This window comes from Marmota monax, unplaced genomic scaffold (assembly GCF_021218885.2).
Source record: "Marmota monax isolate L192 unplaced genomic scaffold, Marmota_monax_Labrador192_F-V1.1 WCK01_AAM20220418_F8-fsc00088, whole genome shotgun sequence".
Lineage (NCBI taxonomy): Eukaryota > Metazoa > Chordata > Mammalia > Rodentia > Sciuridae > Marmota > Marmota monax.
In genome coordinates, this window is record NW_026694492.1 from 2,692,583 (window position 1) to 2,711,086 (window position 18,504).

At 36.9% G+C, this 18,504-nt stretch overlaps 1 protein-coding gene across 3 annotated transcripts in view; it reads left to right on the forward strand.

Annotated features, from left to right (window-relative positions):
- Nucleotides 1–18,504, forward strand: part of Dcc (DCC netrin 1 receptor) — a 1,097,715-nt gene that overhangs the window by 1,016,627 nt on the left and 62,584 nt on the right. For all 3 annotated transcript variants that reach the window (XM_046419457.2, XM_058571333.1, XM_058571334.1), the window contains exon 23: nt 10,141–10,303. In XM_046419457.2, the coding sequence (XP_046275413.1) occupies nt 10,141–10,303 (163 nt within the window). The remainder of the gene's footprint in view (nt 1–10,140; nt 10,304–18,504) is intronic.

Below are 18,504 nucleotides of genomic sequence, written 5' to 3' on the forward strand. Positions count from 1 at the left end.
GTAGTTCCTGATATGCACAGTATGGGAGTTTAGATCCAGAAGATGAGAGGAGGGATGTGTGAAGACCAAAAGCAGACCAATGGCATGCTCCATAAAGTGGGTTTGGGTATTGGTACTTTCCTCCTCCAAACTCTACAAGTTTCATTAACTCGCTCTTCTGCCTCAGTTTTTAATCTTCAGTTTGAACAATATGCCAAATGCATTTCATGCATTTAAGCAGGCAGGCAGTAAATGCTACTAAGCCCTCGTGGAATGCAGAGCACTTGCAATGAGCTGTGGGTGCAAACTGAAAGACCACTGCAGGAGCAATAAGCCAAGAGGCTGAATTAGCTGGGTAAACAAGGCAGAGGAGCACTCAGAAGATGAAAGATGGTGAGGAAAATCCCAGAGATGGACAGGAGGGCAAAAGAAAGAAGTTGTTGAAATTGTGTAGGGAAGCATAATTGCAGTATTGGTTATCTTGAGATAGATTGTAGGTTTGGAGTCCCTGTGGGAATTTAACATTGTGCCCTTTGGAATCACCCAACAGTGTCAGTTGTGAGATTCTGTTTCTACAGGGAGTTTTAAATTGAAATTAATTTTCAGTTCAGGGCACAACCATTTGTACTAGCACAGGATAGTACCTTTTGATGGGACAAGGTACTAGGAAATTAAAGAGAGAATCAGCATGGATAACGGAGAAAGAGCCATTGTCCCCTCAAGCTTTCAACCATCACTCAGCAGGGGTCACAAGTGTTAAAGGTAGAACAACAAGGACCACTGGCCCAGAATGATGTGCTCTGTTGAACTGCATGTCTAATGGACTCAACGGAATTATCAGATTTATTAACTACAAAGATAAGGAGGCCCTGTAAAATCTGAATTATGTTAAGGGTCTATGAATCAGAGATAAAAGCTTTGTAAGGGATTCCCATCTCATGTACATATGCATCTCAAAGTATGTTTGCATTAGCAATGGGACATGATTCGAACCTAGCTGGACCCCAGTATTCTTACTTGCCAAATCTGTCATTTCCAATTTTGGGTCAAGTTTAACGGCTTGATGTTGATTATTTGAACTCACCCTTCAAAATAAAATGAACTCTGGTTAAAAGAAAGCCCAGCCTAAATTTGAGGTGAGCATGTATATCAACAGAACTTTTCTTTTCAAAAGATTCAGACCTCAGATGACAGTAATGGAAAGAAATGCATGTCACTGTGTTCATTTTTTTACCATTTAATTTATGATTCCTAGTGAGAATGCAATCATAATTAAATTTGACCTGATAAACATTATCTCACAGGACAAAGTCATGAAGACAAAATAGACTAGTGACAGTCAGTGGCTTTGGGCCAGTTGATATAAATTATTCATATTATCCCTCCCCAATTTTCTGCATCACTTAATGGTATTTTAGGGATTTCATGTTATATGCACGGGATACATAAAGCACCTGAAATACTTCTAGATTACCTACAGGAATAACAAATTAGCTGATTACAGTGAATTTATAACCTCAAGACACATGGGTGGTGGAAGGCAAACTTAATCTGTTTCCTATACTATTATGCAAGCAGATAAATTATGGTAAATATGTAATTTGCCTTTAGCCCTGGCTATTACAAGCAAATCAGCAACAGCCTCTGAAAACCCAGCTTCCTAATTAACATTCTGCTAATGTCTTCAAATTTCAGAAGTGGGTATGTTTCCCAATTAGATGTGCAAGTGAGGCCCCTGAATGACAAAACTCCAATCTCAATTCACTGTTAAAAGTAGCCTGCGTCAACAAAAACCAATAGTCAATGAAATTTCATACATCTCCCTAGAGTGGCAGAATTATAGAGGTTTCCTGGCTCTTCCTACACTTGCAGAGTTCATCTTTCAAAGCATTGTAATAGAATAATGGCTTATTATGAGGATACTCCAGCCAGTCGCAAATAAGCTTAGACCTTGCTAATCATTTACTTTATTTTCCAGCATGCCACTCTTTTAAAACTGCCCTTTTAGAATTCAAATAAAGGAAAACAAAGCTATAGTTCATGTTTACTCTTACAGTTGGAAGCCCTTAATTAAATTGTAGAAACTGAAGAGGCTTCCTAAATTATTTTCTGATGGCAGGTAGAATCAAAGCTAATATGTGGTGATGCGCTCGTATTTTGCTTGTGATGCTTTCCATTTTAAATCATGGCCCACATTCTTAAAAATCTTCAAATTCTGAAAATATATTTTGTGAGTTTATATTTCTATGAATGACCACAACTACGACAATTACTTAAACTTAATCCTGTATTTCTCCTTGGAAACACCAGTTTCCTTATACTGGTTGTTCTGCCTGTAATTTACAAAATCGGTTTAGTCAGTTGCATTAAAAGATCTATTAGCCTTACAAAAATTATTACTTTATTAGCCTCAACCTTTGGAAAAAACAAGTTAAACTTGACACCTTTTAACCTTGGGCACCTCATTATTAACCAAAAAGTCAACATTACTACTTAATATTTAAAATACTTGGAATTGTATTAGATGTTCTTTAAAATGTGACATACACTCTTTTGGAGTGAATGTCAGAGAAAAGTCCATGGTTTGTCCTCAATTTTTGAAACATTGGTGTTTTTTTTTTTTATTTCCTCTCAAAATTCAATAAATTTTAGCCAAATAAGATAATGTATACATGAAGTTCCTTTGAAATGACTGTTCTGAGATTGCTTATACTCAGTAGCCATCTTAATGCCAAAACAAGGGTCCAGAAGTCATGTTTTATAGCTTTCCCCCAGATGGAAAGATAACTGAAAGCCCCTGCATGTCTAGGACCCAGGATGGTGACTAGCAGAGGCTATGCTGGCCTCTCACCCACACATAACTGTCCCACAGGACCTTAAAGGATCCAGCCTAAACTCAGACCCCAGAGCTCACCTTTCCAGGCATTCGGGCTGTGTGACCAGAAAGATCACTGAAACTTTTTGGATTTCAGTTTTCCATCTGAACATAGACAGTTTTAAACAAGAGAAGAACTTCTTAATCTCAGCACTACCAACATTGAGAATTGGATGATCCTTTGTTACGGAGGCTGCCCTATCGCTAGAACATTTAGCAGCACTCCTGGCCTCTATTCCCTGAGTGCCAGTACTGTCTTCCTTCTCCTGTATTTTAATAACCCAAGTGTCTCTAGATGCTGCCATGTTTCCCCTGAGTGGGGATGAATGTTGCAGGTGAAATCTTCCCAGTTGAAAACCTTGGAGCCAGATCACTGTTACCTAAGGAGTGTTTAAGGGATATGAGTCCCATGAGAAGCTCTGGAAAGAATAAAATGTAGCATTGACGCTTAAGCATTGGAGAAAATATTTTGGTCCTATACTTATGTTTTATTGGGGTCTTCCCTTTTGCTTGAACACTAGAGATCTTAGTTCTGAGAGAGCTTTTCTGCTTATCCTTATATTGTTGACTTTGGTGATCTCATACATTTCCAAGACTTCAAATTTCATCCAGATTCCCCAATTCATTTCTCTAATGCAGCCCTTCCAACTGCCTGCTGAGCTCTTATCATCCACTCCAGTGTATTCAAGACTGGGCATGGGCTCTTCCTCCCTGAGCCTTCCCTTCCCATCACCACATCTCAGACGTGAGGACTATTGCCTAAGCCCAAGCCTGCCTCTGCCTTTCTCTCCTCCCCCATAGAAAACCAGCATTTTGCTCCTCTGCTTTCAGACTGCATTGTGTAAATGTCCACAGTTGCCACATCTCTGTTCAAACCCGCATCTTCATCCAAAGATCTTTAACATCCTCTTGGCGTATCACTGCTTCCACCAACCTCCCTTCCCATGGCAGCCAGAGAGGTCTTCCTAAAACAAATCAAGAAAACCCTAAAATGGTCTGTGATTGCATTTCAAGTAACTGAATGAGCTCTGTATGACAGGGTCCTGTTTCTCTTTCCAACCTCATCATATGCCATTCTCTCTTCCGTGCCCAACGTTCTAGATCCATAGCCCACCTCCAGTTCCCTTGTAAAAGAACAAAATCTACCTCCTAGCATTCTTCATGATTCAGCCTGTAACTTCCTGAATGAGCCCTTTCAAAGTGGCCATCACCAACCACTTGTTCTCATGTTATATCAATGTGAACTCTAATACTTTTCTTTTAATATCACTTTATTATAATTGTAATTTATAATTATTTGCCTGAGAATTTGTTTAATATCAATCTTTTCCAGTAAATCGTAAATTCTGTGATGTTAGCCATCAGGCCTCTCTTGATCAAAGCATAGCATCCTCAAGATCTAACCGGATCTTTAGGAAATGTTTATATTCTTGAGACAAGAAATATTATTTTTTTCAACTTAATTGACCAAAGTTTTTTGTTTGTTTTTGTTTTTGTTTTATTCTTTCCCCATAGCACTGATGGATATCTCATTTTAGGAAATACTATTCTAGATTATCTGTGAGTCTGTTTCAGCTGGTTGTCTATAGTACCCAATTATAAGGGGAAAGGGGAAATGTTTTTTAAATTATCAAGGCTGAATGAATTTCCATTAAATTCAAAGACCAGCAAAATTATGAAGACATATGTTGAGCTCAAAGTATTCCAACAGTAACAAAAACTATTGTTGTAGGAAAAGTGTGTGGTGTCTAACTAGAAAGTGCCATTGTCTGTCTTTCCTCAGAACTGGGATTATCATTCCTGTGTTCACACTGTTCACCTGGCTATTGGTGTTGTGCAACTAGTAGGGCACGGCTATTGTGACCAAGGGTTCAGCCTCAAAAGAGGAGCCAGGGCTTCCAGATTCAATACCTGGTTCCTTTTCTATATAATCAAGCATTCAGTACTCTGTTTCCCACAACATTTATGAGGGAAAATATAATGAACATATAAAGTATTTTTGAAAGCTTACAACATCATAGAAAAACTGAAGGGATTATTTCACTAAGCCATTTTTTAAAAATCTTTACTAGTACTTGAGACCCATCACATTATTTAAGTGTCTATTTTTGCTTTTATTAAATTTAGTAGAAAAAAAGATGAAACAGTTTATTGTGACAAAACATCATCAAATTAAAAAATGAATGTAATGCCCTTGGGACTGTAAAAAAATTGTGATTCTCACTCATTTTCATGGAGTACATATAGGTCTTGATTATTGAGACACTGGATACCCATATTAGTGTGCTAATGCCAGGAAGAGATACTATATTAAAAACTATATTTTTTCTTTAAATTGGAGAAATAATATAGGTTGAAGTACATTAAGCCACATCATAATGTCTGTTGAGGGCCAACTTGGTGCCAGGCTTGGGTCAGTTTATCCACACTCTCATAGCATAATCAGAGCAGCCTGGAGAGTTTTTGCACGAGTTTTCCATGCAGCTTCTCTGCTGATGCCTGAAAGATAGCTGCAGTAGTATTGTCTCCCATAGCTCCTTATGGCACTAGTCTAGGTTTGTGAGCTCTGAATTTCCTTTTAATTTGGATCGGTATTTTGGAGATGGTGAGATATATAGTCATTCCTTATTCTTTGCAGGTTCTGTATTTGCGAGCTCACTTACATGTTAATATTTGCTTGTAACCTGCAAATCAATACTCACAGTGCTTTCATAGTCCTTTATGGACCTGTACAAAGTAACAGAACATTTGAGTTGCCCAAGGCGCATGTACCCAGCTGAGGTGGAGCAAGGCATCTCTACCTGTTGCTTCATCTCCAAAGTAAACAAGTTCCTTTTTAATGGCATATTTAGTGCCAAGTTTTTTTTTTTTCTTTTGGTACCTTTTGTTGGTGATTTTACTTCCTACAATGACCTGCGAACATAACTACTATAGTGCTTTCTACTCTTTGTAAGCACAGCGTGTTCTGCCTTACAGAGAAAATATGTGTTAAGCTCTCTGTTCAGGCATGAGTTATACTGCTCTTTGGCTGTGAATTCAAGGTTATTGACTCCACATTATACATTAAATAAGGTGTCTTTAAATAAAACACACATTATATAAGGTTAAATATTGATTGACTAATAAAAATGTTGTGTGCAGAGGCTCACAGGAACCCAACTCTGTTTTTATCTATTGAAGCCACAGCTTGGAATTCACCTCACAGCACTGTGTTTGTGACAACTTGACAGAACAAAACCACTGCTTCTAAAGACACCATTGCACTTAATTTTCTTAACCTCTGATTGATGTCACATATTCTGAGCATTCAGCCTTGATTTGAGATTGGGAAATTAATGAAAGACCTTGAATACTAACCTTAAAACTGATGGAAACTTCTATTGAAAATCTTAAAGGCCTAGAACTAGAGCTTGGTAGTAGGAGTTCTCATGCTCCCTAAATCACCAAGGCAAATAGCAGTATAATATCACTGGTGCTCTGCAGGATTCAGACATTATTTTCTGACTTACAAATGATCTTCTTTGGTAGAAAGACATTTGAATAATTCTAAATAAGCAGGTTTCTTTTAAATGTTCATAAGTCACACCATTAAGTATGATCTAAACTAAATTTGGTAAATGTTAAACTTAAGTCATGCTAATATAAACCATGAGGTCCTGAACTATCTACCTTGAAAGCCCTCACATAAAAGGTTAATTTATTCTAATCAATTAATTTATTAAGTACAGAAAAAACATATTAAGATATTACTATAAAATGACTTTTCAAATAATAAGTCAGTCTATGATACAGAACTTTCTGACCTTTCAATAGTTGCCCCATTCCTTTGAAGTAAATATAAAAATTACTTCAAGGAAATCTTAATTCTTTCATTTATAATCAGAATATGCTAAGTAGGTGAGGTTCAAGTTATATCAGATATGCCTATTATTTTTCCAATAGTAATGAATCAATAATTATTTAAGATTAAGTAATTGTCTTTTCAGTTTCACTTAACTATCTTGTCAAAAGATATTCTTTCAATTTTTTTATTACTCATGTTTTATTGGTTCTTTTTAGTTATACACAATAATAGGATTCATACTGATAATGGAGGACACATAGGTTGTCTCCATAGCTTGGCTGTTATGAATTGTGCAGCTTTAAACATTGATGTGGCTGCGTCACTGTAGTATGCTGATTTTAAATCCTTTGTGTATATATCAGGGAGTAGGATACCTGGATCATATTGTTGTTCCAATCCTAGGATTTTAAGGAACTTCCATACTGCTATCCAGAGTGGTTGCACTAATTGCAGTCCCACCAACAATATCTGAGTGAACCTTTTTCCCCACATCCTTGCCAACGTTTATTGTTACTTGTATTGTTGATAGCTGCCATTCTGACTGGAGTGAGATGAAATCTCAGGGTAGTTTTAATTTGCATTTCTCTAATTGCTAGAGATGTTGAATATATCTTTCTATATATTTGTTTACCATTTATATTTCTTCTTTTGAAAAGTGGCTGTTTAGTTCTTTGTCTATTCATTGATTGGGTTATTTGGGGAGTTTCTTTTGTATGTTTTTTGAGATCTTTGTATATCCTGTATATTAATGTTCTATCTGAGGAGCAAATGGCAAAGATTTTCTCCCACTCTGTTGACTCATTATTCATACTCATGATTGTTTCTTGTGTGGTGAAGAAGCTTATTAATTTGATGCCATCCCACTTAATGATCATTGGCTTTACTTTTTAAGCTCTAAGAGTCTTTTTTAAGGAACTCAGTTCCTGAGCCAACATGTTGGAGTGTTGGTTCTACATTTTCTTCTCAAAATTCAGGGTTTCTGGTCTATTCCTAGGTCTTTGATCCACTTCAAGGTGGCTTTTGTGCAAGGTGAGAATAGTGGTTAAATTCCATTCTACTACATGTGGACTTCAAAGTTTCCAAGCACCATTTGTTAAAAAGACTATCTTTTCACCAATGTATGTTTATGGTGCCTTTGTCTTGTAGGAGATAACTGTATTTGTGAGGATTTGTCTCTGTGTTTTTTTATTCTTTTCCACTGGTCTTCATGTCTGCTTTTGTGCCAGTACTATGCTGTTTTTATTACAGTAGATTTTAGTATAATATGAATTCTGGTATTGTGATGCTTTCTGCTTTCCCTTTCTTGCTAAGGATTGCTTTAGCTATTCTGGGTCTCTTATTTTTCCAAATGAATTTCATAACTGCTTTTCCTATTTCTATGAAAAATGCCATTGGAATTTTAATAGGACTTACACTAAATATATATAGTGCTTTTGGTATTATGGCCATTTTGACAATATTAATTTTGTCTATCCAAGAACATTGAAGGTCTTTCCATAACCTAAGGTTTTCTTAAATTACTTCCTTCAGTGTTCTATAGTTTTCATTGTGGAGGTCCTGCACTTCTTTTGTTAGATGGATTCCAAAAGTGTTGTGTTTTTTTGTTTTTTTTTTTTGAAGCTATTATAAATAGGATAGTTTTTCTAATTTATTTTCAGCCAATTTATTATTGGAATAGGAAAACAATTGATCTATGAGTATTGAACTTGTATCCTACTACTTTGCTGAATTCATTTACAAGCTCTAGAAGTTTTCTGGTGGACTGTTTTGGATCTTCTAAATATAAGATCATGTTGTCAGCCATCAGATAATTTGAGTTTTTCTTTTCCTATTTGTGTTCTTTAATTTTCTGTTTTTTTTTTTTTCCTGATTGCTTTGGCTAGAGTTTCAACGACTGTGTTGAATGGAATGTGAAAGTTGGCATCCTTGAATCCTATATTGAAGATTATTCCTAAAAAAAAATCTATTGTTTGGAAGTTCACAGCAGAAGTATCCCAAGTGCTATGGTAGATTTAGGCAAGCTTTTTATTTAATGTTGAATAATGATATTGTGAGAACTTACTAAGACATTGTGACAGTTACTTTGCATGGATTTTCTCTAATTCTGACAGTAAGTATACACAATATCTATTATTATTCCCATTTTACAGAGGAGGGCACTAAGGTTCAAAATGACTAAATATTTTGCCCAGAGGGTATAGAAAGCTAACATAGGTTGTTAGAGAAAAATTTAAACCAAATTCTAAGAAAACATTCAAATGCATTGCATTTTGGTATATTATAAATTAATTTACAAGTATAAATGCAAGTTAATATCAACATTTTTAAAATTTATAACTTTTAGTGACAAACATTACCTAGAATATTTTTAATTGACCATTGAGTGAGTTTTGTTGTGATTTAAAGAATCATTAGCCATCTTGGTGAGGTAAGCAACTTATCAAAAATGCCATATTATTCTATTATTTTCTGCCTAAATATTTCCTACAGTGAAATACTGTTGCAACACAAGAGCACATTTATATAAAGAGTCTATGCCCCTTTTTGAACCCAATGGTGGCTTTTGAGTGGGATTCATGCACTCTTGACAAGTTGAAAACTCAGTGTGCTTTCTGGATAACATATTAAGATAAATAGAATAAATTCTAAGTGGTTGGTATAAAAATATTTTCTTTTATGGCATAATATTAATAATCTTTTATCATAAATCACAGACTCTGGTTTTTATCATTTTGAAATTTCTGTAGTACAAATAGCATTTTTCTTCTCTTTTCTCTTTGTTCTTAATATGAGCTTAATTTTTATTGAGATGTAACTCATATACCATAGATTCACCCTTTCAAAGAGTTCAAAGGAGTTATTTTTAGTGCAGGCATAAGGTTATGCTACCATTGCCAATATCTAACAATCTAATTCCAGAACATTTTCATCACCCCAAAAGGAAACCTATACCTATGAGTAGTCCTTCTCCATTGATCTTTTTCCTCCACCAAGATACTGTCTGTATAGATTTACCTATGTTAGATATTTTGTTTAGGTGTTATTGTCCAGTATTTGGCATTCTTTTTCTGTCTTCTTTCACTTAGCATAATATTTCTGTGGTTCATCCACATTATAGCATGTGTCAGTACTTCATTCTTTTTTATGGCTGGGTAATGTTCCATCACATGGATATACCACATTCATTGGATAGACATTTACTTTATGTTCACCTTGACTCTTCTGAGTAATGCTGGCTATTAACATTCTTATAAAAGTTTTTGTGTGGACTCACATTGGTCATTTATCTTGGGTGGAAAGTTTAAGTCTTCCCCTCTCACTTTTCATTGCTCATTCTCAGAACAATAGGAACTCTTCACATTCCCTCCACCCTACAGAGCTTGATAAACACTGGCAGTCACATCTTCCTAGACCTGAACTCCATGTGCTCATCTTTTCCCAGAGCCACCCATTGGGCAGATGCACCCACCGCATGGCAGCGCCACCCCCCAGAAGAACAGCAACCTGCTTGTGATCATCGTGGTCACTGTGGGCATCATCACAGTGCTGGTAGTGGTGATTGTGGCAGTGATCTGCACCCGTCGCTCTTCGGCCCAGCAGAGGAAGTAAGTAACAGTTGACTCCCAAAGAGGAGAGAAATCACCATCTTCCTGAGTTCTTTCATAACTGACCTTGGCAAGCCTTGCCTCCGTCCATTCCAGGAGTATGAATGAGTAAGGTCTAGACTTGCAGATGGAACAACAGCAACCCTGGAGACCCACTTGCATTTCTGCTAGCTTATACTTCTCAGTCCACATTCTTCTTTTCAAGGGAAGACAGATATTCTTTAAGTAATACTCAGTGAATGAATTTGACCATGTCCCTGCTTCTGGCTTTCTCACCAAGCGCAGTGTAGACAATTGAAGGCAGTGTTCTCTGTAAGTACTTATTTATCACTTTTGACAGGGAGGCCTGTAGGCAGTTAATCAATGCTAGTTGAGTGGATAACTAAATATAGAATATCAAGTTCAGTGTTGTTACAATCATACGGGGTGCTTAGCTCAGAGGCAGTAGTAAAGAACAGGAGAGAGATTTCAGAGATTCCAAAGGGCTCCTATTTTCTTGTGATGGTAAATTGTCAGAAATTAAAAGTATTGAAGAGTTTTAAAATGCTTTCATATTATACAGCTCTAGGTTCTAGTACATGCAGAAAATGTTGCATCACAACATAAAGTTTAGAGTGAAAACATGGTTTTGGTGCAGCTCATCCCTCCTAGCCATGTGCATAACCAGTGTATTTGCCTGTGTCAGCCAGCTGGGAAATTCAGCCATCATCTCCTCGCCATTGTCTGCCTCTTGGGCTCTCTAGTCCTTGCCAAATCTAGTCTGACATGTGTTTTTCAGCTCTGCTCCCTGGCTGACTTTCTATTTGGGGGGCCTCAGGCATGGTGCTGGCTCTGGAAGCCTGAGGCTGGGCATATAGGTGAATGGTTTGACAGCTACATACTATGCTCATTTCTAGAGGAGGATTCTCCAGCAAGTCATTTTCTCTCTTCACTTGCTAATAGCGCAGACTTTCTTTTACAAATCCTAAAACTCTGTTTATTGATCTCTAGTTTATCTCCATCACTCTGAAGTGAGGCTCTTAGAAACAGAATCGGAGAGTGTGTACCTACTAAAGAAAATGACTAAGAGTTATAGAGGCAATCTTGGTATTTAATTCATTTCTCTGGCAGGACAAATTGTGTATCCAGCTGCATTTATGAAATTGGACTGTTTTGAAGCAGGTAGTAGCTGGTATTCTGGTTCATTCTGCCCAAATAAGAAATCTGATGAATAGAATGAGCTTAAAAAAGGCCAGTTTCATTGTAAGCCTCCTGGGAAGACACAATCACTCCCAGAGTGCTGGGCACTCAATAAGGCTTAGGAAGAAAACAAATAATTAGTGTCTTAATCTGTTTTCTGTTGCTATAGTGTCTTAATCTGTTTTCTGTTGCTATAACAAAGTTCCTGAGGCTGGATAATTTATTAGAAAATAGTGATTTATTCTGGGCACACAATTGTAGAAGTTCAAGAGCATAATACTGGCATTTGTTCACTTTTAGTAAGAGCCATCTGCTGCTTTATGCATGGTGGAAAAAATGGAGGAGTAAGAGGGCCTAGGTGGGAGAGAGGTCACAGGCAAAGAAAGGGAGCAAGAGATGAGAGATAGCTACCCTCCCCAACAACCCCTTCTTCCCATAATGAACCTAGTCCCAGAAGAGCAAGAATCCCTTCTTGTAATAGAAGCATTAACCCCTCTTAGAGGATCCAACACCCCCTCAACACTGTAACACAGGGGAGCAGCTCTCAATGTGAGCTTTGCATGGGGACAAACCTCACTCAAACCATAGCACTACGAGATGGAATGATCTCTCCATCCAGTGTTCCTGCAAAGGGGCTATGTGACACTGGAAGGGGGGCCATCAAGGCATCAGGTCTCTGAAGCAAATCTGAAAGGATTTGCACAAAGGGAAGAGGAAAGGAAACAGAAGAACCACATTTGGCCTATTTTTGAATTGTTTGTGCAACCCTGGTGCCTTCACTAAGCTAACTGAGCCTCACCAAATCATCTGTCATGGGTTTGGGTTTCAGTTTGGGGTTTTTTTTATTATTATTTGTTTGTTTGTTGTTGTTTTTTTTTCATTTTTCTCCCCTACTGTCATTACTGTGACAAGAAAGTTTGATAGTTACGTTGACAGACAAACTAGATTCCTGAACTTGTTTTGTTTCTCTGTAGAGAAAATACCCATCTTCCCAATGTGCAAAAGTGAAATTTGACACCATGTTAAAAAAAAATAAATCATCTTAAATCCCACAACTAAGCCCTTCCAGAAAAAAAAAGCTTGAAGATTTTATTTGGAAAGAGCAGATGCTGAGCCCTGAGTATAACTTACTTATAAAATTAGGAAATGAATGAAAGAGTCAATGGTTTCCATAAATGACTAAGTACCAAAATAGTGAATTTACAGCTCCCTTGTTTTTCCTCATCTGCCTCCAAAGTCTCTTAATATTTACTTGGTTTTTTTCCCACTTTATTTCATAGTTCTTGAGCAGAAGATCCTTTGGCCTTCACCTTGCTCTCATTGTTTGCATCTCTTAGCAGAAAGAGAAAAAGGAAATGTTTCCTGAAGTTGTTTCTGAGTTTTAATTGAGTTTTTCTTGATTGCACAAGGAGCACCCCACCACACACACACACACACACACACACACACACTTATACACACACACACTTATACACACACACACACTTATACATACACAACCACAATCGAGGCCTTTACACCACAATGAGTAATGCAGATGAAAGCAAAATCAATTCCAATCTGAAATAGAAATAAGGTTCTCTGCAGAGCTCTCAGAAAATGGGACTTTAATGTAATTAATAAGGTGAAGTACAAAACTCGTTCAGGGCTTCTTTAATATGTCTTTTTGTCTGAGACTGCTAGGGAATGCGAATTTTTCTTTGTGTTTTATTGAGGCTCTTGAGTTATAGCCAACTGGGTTGAAGCATTTTCTATGTTATTAGTAATACCCTCTTAAAGTTAGTACACATGCATTTTGTTCTATGATTTATCACGATTTTTATTGATACACATACTTAACAACATAAGTTATCTGCTTAATTCAGTCTAGTGGACAAGATTTCATTTTTACCATATAAAACAGCTAACAGAAGTTAGAACCTAAGTTCCAATTCTGGTTCTACTATTTTTAAAGTAAACTAATTGTGTCACCTGTGGGGGCCTTTAATCCCTAGGTATCAGTTCCTTCAAATAAAATGTTATGCCAGGAAAAATCAAAGCTGATATATTTTCCAGTGTTGATTTTGCTCCCCATAGAAATACCTGCAATGAAAAACCCAATGGATAATGATCATACTTTTGCACCATGTGATTAAGAAATTATTTGCCTCCAAAAAAAAACCCATAATGAGTTATTAGGACTAAATACTTATCATCTTCCCTTCTACCTTTTAAAACACAAAAACTTCCCATGGAATACTGATAAATTTTAGAAACACTTGGTAGCATTTGTCTTTAAAGTCATATGAATTAAAAACCATTTTCTTATCTTTTTTTTAGTTATTAATTAGTAGGGTTTTTTTTAATACTTTGAAGGTATTCCCTATACATTTTCAATTAGTGAAATGACAAAAGATAATAATACAGAAGAATTATGCTATATGAAAGCTTAAGGTGAGCTTTCTCTGTGCTTTTTAATAAGGTAATAACATTTTCCTGGTGAACATATAGATCACTTGCTTTGTCAAATTAAAATCTGTATATAAACACTAAAGACAAAATATTTGACATTTGAGCATATTGTAGAATCCAGAACACATAGTTATTACATTTCTAAGGCAGTTATCTGGATAGACAATTAACAATCTTGCCTGAATACATTTAATTTAAATATGTAAATAAAAACAAGTTTTCCTGATTAGAATCACTAGTAAGGTGAGCCATCTATTTGATTTGACACATGCACAAGTTTTAAAGATTAGCACACATTCAAATCTTGAGATTTTGAGTAATGAAGATCAAATGGTTAAATTCTCACATGAAAAATACCATATTTTAACACCTATAGATTATTGTCACTGATTTTCAATTTTTTAATATTTCAATTTTTTTTTCAGTATTCCCCTCACAGGGATTTTTAACTGGCAACTACACAGGTCTTTAATGCATCCAAATTTCATCTCAGAAAAATCTAGATATATTTGAGTATCAAAAATATGCCCTGAGTATCTAATATAAAGCTTTTTATTTTATTTTTAGTAGCTGTTAGTAGAATATATAAATAATCACTATGGAAGATGGAGGAAGAGGAGGACATATTTATCCTTCCACTACATCTTTCTCTGGCCAGCTCTTAACCATTTCTTCATTCTCAGTTCAGACCTCCTTCCCTCTTGAAGCACCTGTCTTCCTGTCTCCATCTCCATTAGCTCTCAGGCACATCCGTGACCACTTCAGACTTCCTAGGGAACTGTCAACAACTCACAGGAGATGCCTAAGCACAGCGTGAGAACATACTGATTTATTACAAAGTGGCAAAACAATCTATGAGGTGATAGTAAGTACTGTTTTAGAACTTCAATTGGAATAAAATGGACACTCAACCAATGTTGCTTCCAGCTCATTCACATCCTTAACGTACTTATCAAAAGTGAAAAGGAAAGAAATTCCTCTTAGAGGATAGGTTCTGTGCAAAGTGTTCAACAAAGGGACCAGTCAAGAACCATCTTTCAAAAAATGAATAACAAAAAGTTCTTTTTTATTCAAGAAACCATTTCGTGCTTAGCATCTGATCAGCATCATACAAAGTCATAAATCTGATTAATTTATGAGCAAGACCTCTATGGTTTGGTGCCCTCTACATTTTTAGCCTTGCTTCCTGCCATGTCGCTTGCTTCCTACTTCAAAAATGCAGAAATTCCCAGGAATCATGCCACTTTCCAATCATTTAGCTAAGCTCTCAATGCTGTACCATCTTTGTCCTACTTAGTACATTTCTTGACATATAATTGATAGTCCATAAATGGTAGCCAAATAAATAAATGAATAAATCTTGTAAAACAATTGAAGAAATGAAGGAAACAGTTTGCCCCCGTACTTCTAGAGGAATTGAATCATATCACTGAGGGAGTGGGAACGGCTCAATAAGACACCTGGCACTCAATGCCAAGTGAGTGGCATAGAGAGACCAGGGAAATGAACTGGTTAGGAAGTCTTCTGGAGTGGTTAGGAAGACTCCCAGAAGAAGAGAAGCTGGAAGCAAGCCTTAAAGAATAAGTCATTTTTAATAAAATCAGATTGCAAGCACATGCTGGACGTAAGTTAAACAAACAGACAAGCAAAAGCAAAACCAGAATGCCATCACACTGCAAAAGCGTCAGCGTGGGGTAAGGAGGGGAAAGCAGAGTGCTTTGGAGAAGTCTTTGCTTTGCTTTTGTTCAAGAATATATGAGGTAGAAAGAGATGCTTCCATTTTAAAGCTGTTTTTGGAAGAAAAAAATAAGAATAAATGTGGGAAATGGTATATTTAATATTATGAGGAGGTATTAAACGTAGAATTTTTTTTTTTGGTCTTATGGAAATGTTAGCTTTGAAATAAAAACCAAGAAAACCAAATAATTCCCTAGAAAGCTCTTTTCAAACTTTATGTGAATCACATTTGCCCTGGGAGGGCTGTTAGAATAGGTTGCTGCCCTCCCTTGTGTTTCTGATTCAGCAGTTCTGAGGAACCAGAGAATGTGCATCCCTGACCAGTTTCCAGTTGGCGCTGATGCCCCTGGTCCAGGGGCCACACTGTGGGGATCCCTGAAGGGGGATCATCTGCACACACACTTTTCCAGTTGTGAAATAGAGGAAATGTGGGCTGTAGTGAGCCTGTTATGTTAAAAAAAAAAAAAAAAAACAGATGGGTAGAAGGCCAGAGTGACAGCTGTTCCTGTAAATTTTAATACAAATTTCAGGCCTTTTGGTCATGAGCACTTGTTAGTTTTATTGCACACCTGCTGCAATGAGGGTAGGAGGCGAGGCCTCTCCAAGTCCACAAATTTCTTTCTTGAAAAGAGAGATTACAGAAAACAAAAGAGGTTCGTGGTCATTGATAGAATGTATACAAAAAAAAAAAAGAAATAAAGTCTGTCTGGAGATCTTTAGATTCCTTAATGTCAGCTAGGTAGTTGAGTAGCTTCTCAGAAGAGTCTTGATCTGATTAAAGTCCATCAGAAAAAATATTTATGCATTTTATGAGGAAGGATCACTTTTTCCCAGATGAGTTTATGACACACAACCTACAAAGTGTTTCTGCCTCAGCCAAGCTTTGGAACTTTAAAAAAAAAAAAAAAAAAATAGAAGAAGCCAGGAGAAACTCAACACTGGGTCATGGGCACTAACGAATAAATGAATTAGTCAGCATACATGTAAGCATAGGTAACCAGACTTTATAATTTATTACTTGGTACCAATTTTTTGACTGTGTTTCCCCACAGGCTATTTAAATAATGAGTTATCATAAAGAGTCTATGTTGTCCTGAATATCAGAACTGGTACATCTCTATAGAACAAGTAGCTAAATGCTAAAGTTTTTTCAGAATTTCAGTCTGGTGGAGAAACAGATGACAGGGTAAAACCTCCAAGTTGGAGCATGAAATTAAATTCTTTTACAGTGTCACCAGGGTAGGTGACATAAATAGCTATGCGTGAGTTGCTGATCAGATGAAGGGGGCAGGTGAAGTATTAAGAAATAAATTCAGGGAGGGGTGGTTACCAGGAGGTTATTATCTAAGACTCAGGTAAATGATCTAAAAGTTATTAAGATCTTGGTTTAGAGACAGTGAGGAGCTGCTGGCAGAATCTCAGCACAATGCAGGTAGTTGTTGGGAAAATATTAAAACAGAGAGCCACATTATTTCTCTACTAAACTGCAAAACAGATATTAAGTCTGGAGTTCTTTGTCTCCTCTCCTCACCAACATGCTTTAAGAAAGCAGGAGAAAATTGAATAAATCATAACACCAAAAGTTTATTAATTGCCAAACATTTGCAAAGCTTCTTATTTAACAGTTAGGAAGGCAAAGTCACCCCCACTGGCTTTACACAGGTTGCAGTGTTTCTACCAGTACCATGTTTGAGCCACTTATCATCACAGAAAGCAGTTGCCACAATAAATTCTTCATTACAAATGAGGAAAGCAGGAAAGAGATGCTTCTCTGCTCTGTCAATGCTAGAACGGTTTGTTCACATTCTTTGTATAAAAGGCATTATGATTTTGTAAGAAATAGAAGTTACAGATAGAGATTTAAAAATTATAAAATTTTACAGCAGGGGTCAAAAATCTATTTCTGAAAGGAGCCAAATAATAAAAAATAGTGAGGATTTTCAAGCCATATGGTCTTCAGCGCAACTATTCAGTTCCTCTACTGCAATGCAAAAATTATGAGCATGACCATATACCAATAAAACTTTATTTGCAAAAACAGGCTGTGTGCAGATTTGGCCCACAAAGGCATAGTTTTCTGATCCCCTGCTGAAGAGAATAGCTAGTATGAGCATCATGCTACTTTACTTAGCATGCAGGGAACACTTAAACCTCACTAGCCCCCAGGTGAAATTATTGCTGAAAAAAAAATAAATTGGGGCTGCTAAATCCTTGTTTAGGCTAATAGGAGACATTTGAAGCACATTTTCAAAAGATGGATCTTTCACTTCTGTTTTCAGAGGACGAGCCTCATTGTGTTTGAATCCAGACACTTGGTGACTCCAAGGCAAAAATGTTTTATTCGCCTAAGAATGTCCTCATGTGGCCTTTTGTTTTCAAAAAGCAAGCGTCCCAATTGCACGTTCAAATTATACAGCTGAGGTATAGACTTTCTTCTAAGACCCGATCTTAGCTGTTGGCACAAATTCTGGCCTTTTTATTTCTATCTGCCCTTTCAAAGCAACTCCTCCATTTATCTCCTGAACAGATGTTGCGGTCAGGTACCTTATGGCTAGCTCCAAAGATTGGCATATGGCTCCATCTAACCCACTGTCACCTTGTGCATGAATCTGCAGCCAGTGAAGCTGCAGTAAGGAGCTTTCTGGCAGGTGGCCAAGGCCCTGGGGATTCAGCACCACATCTCCTCTAATGTAGTGAGGCTCAGGGGAGAAAAGGAAAGGCAGCCAAAATCAGTCTGCCAAATTCTGGGGCTTCACAGCGTTCCTCCTGGGAGTGCTTTTGTTTCCTGCTTCCAGCTTGAATTGACCAAAGACAGACAGGAAGTGCCACTGAAC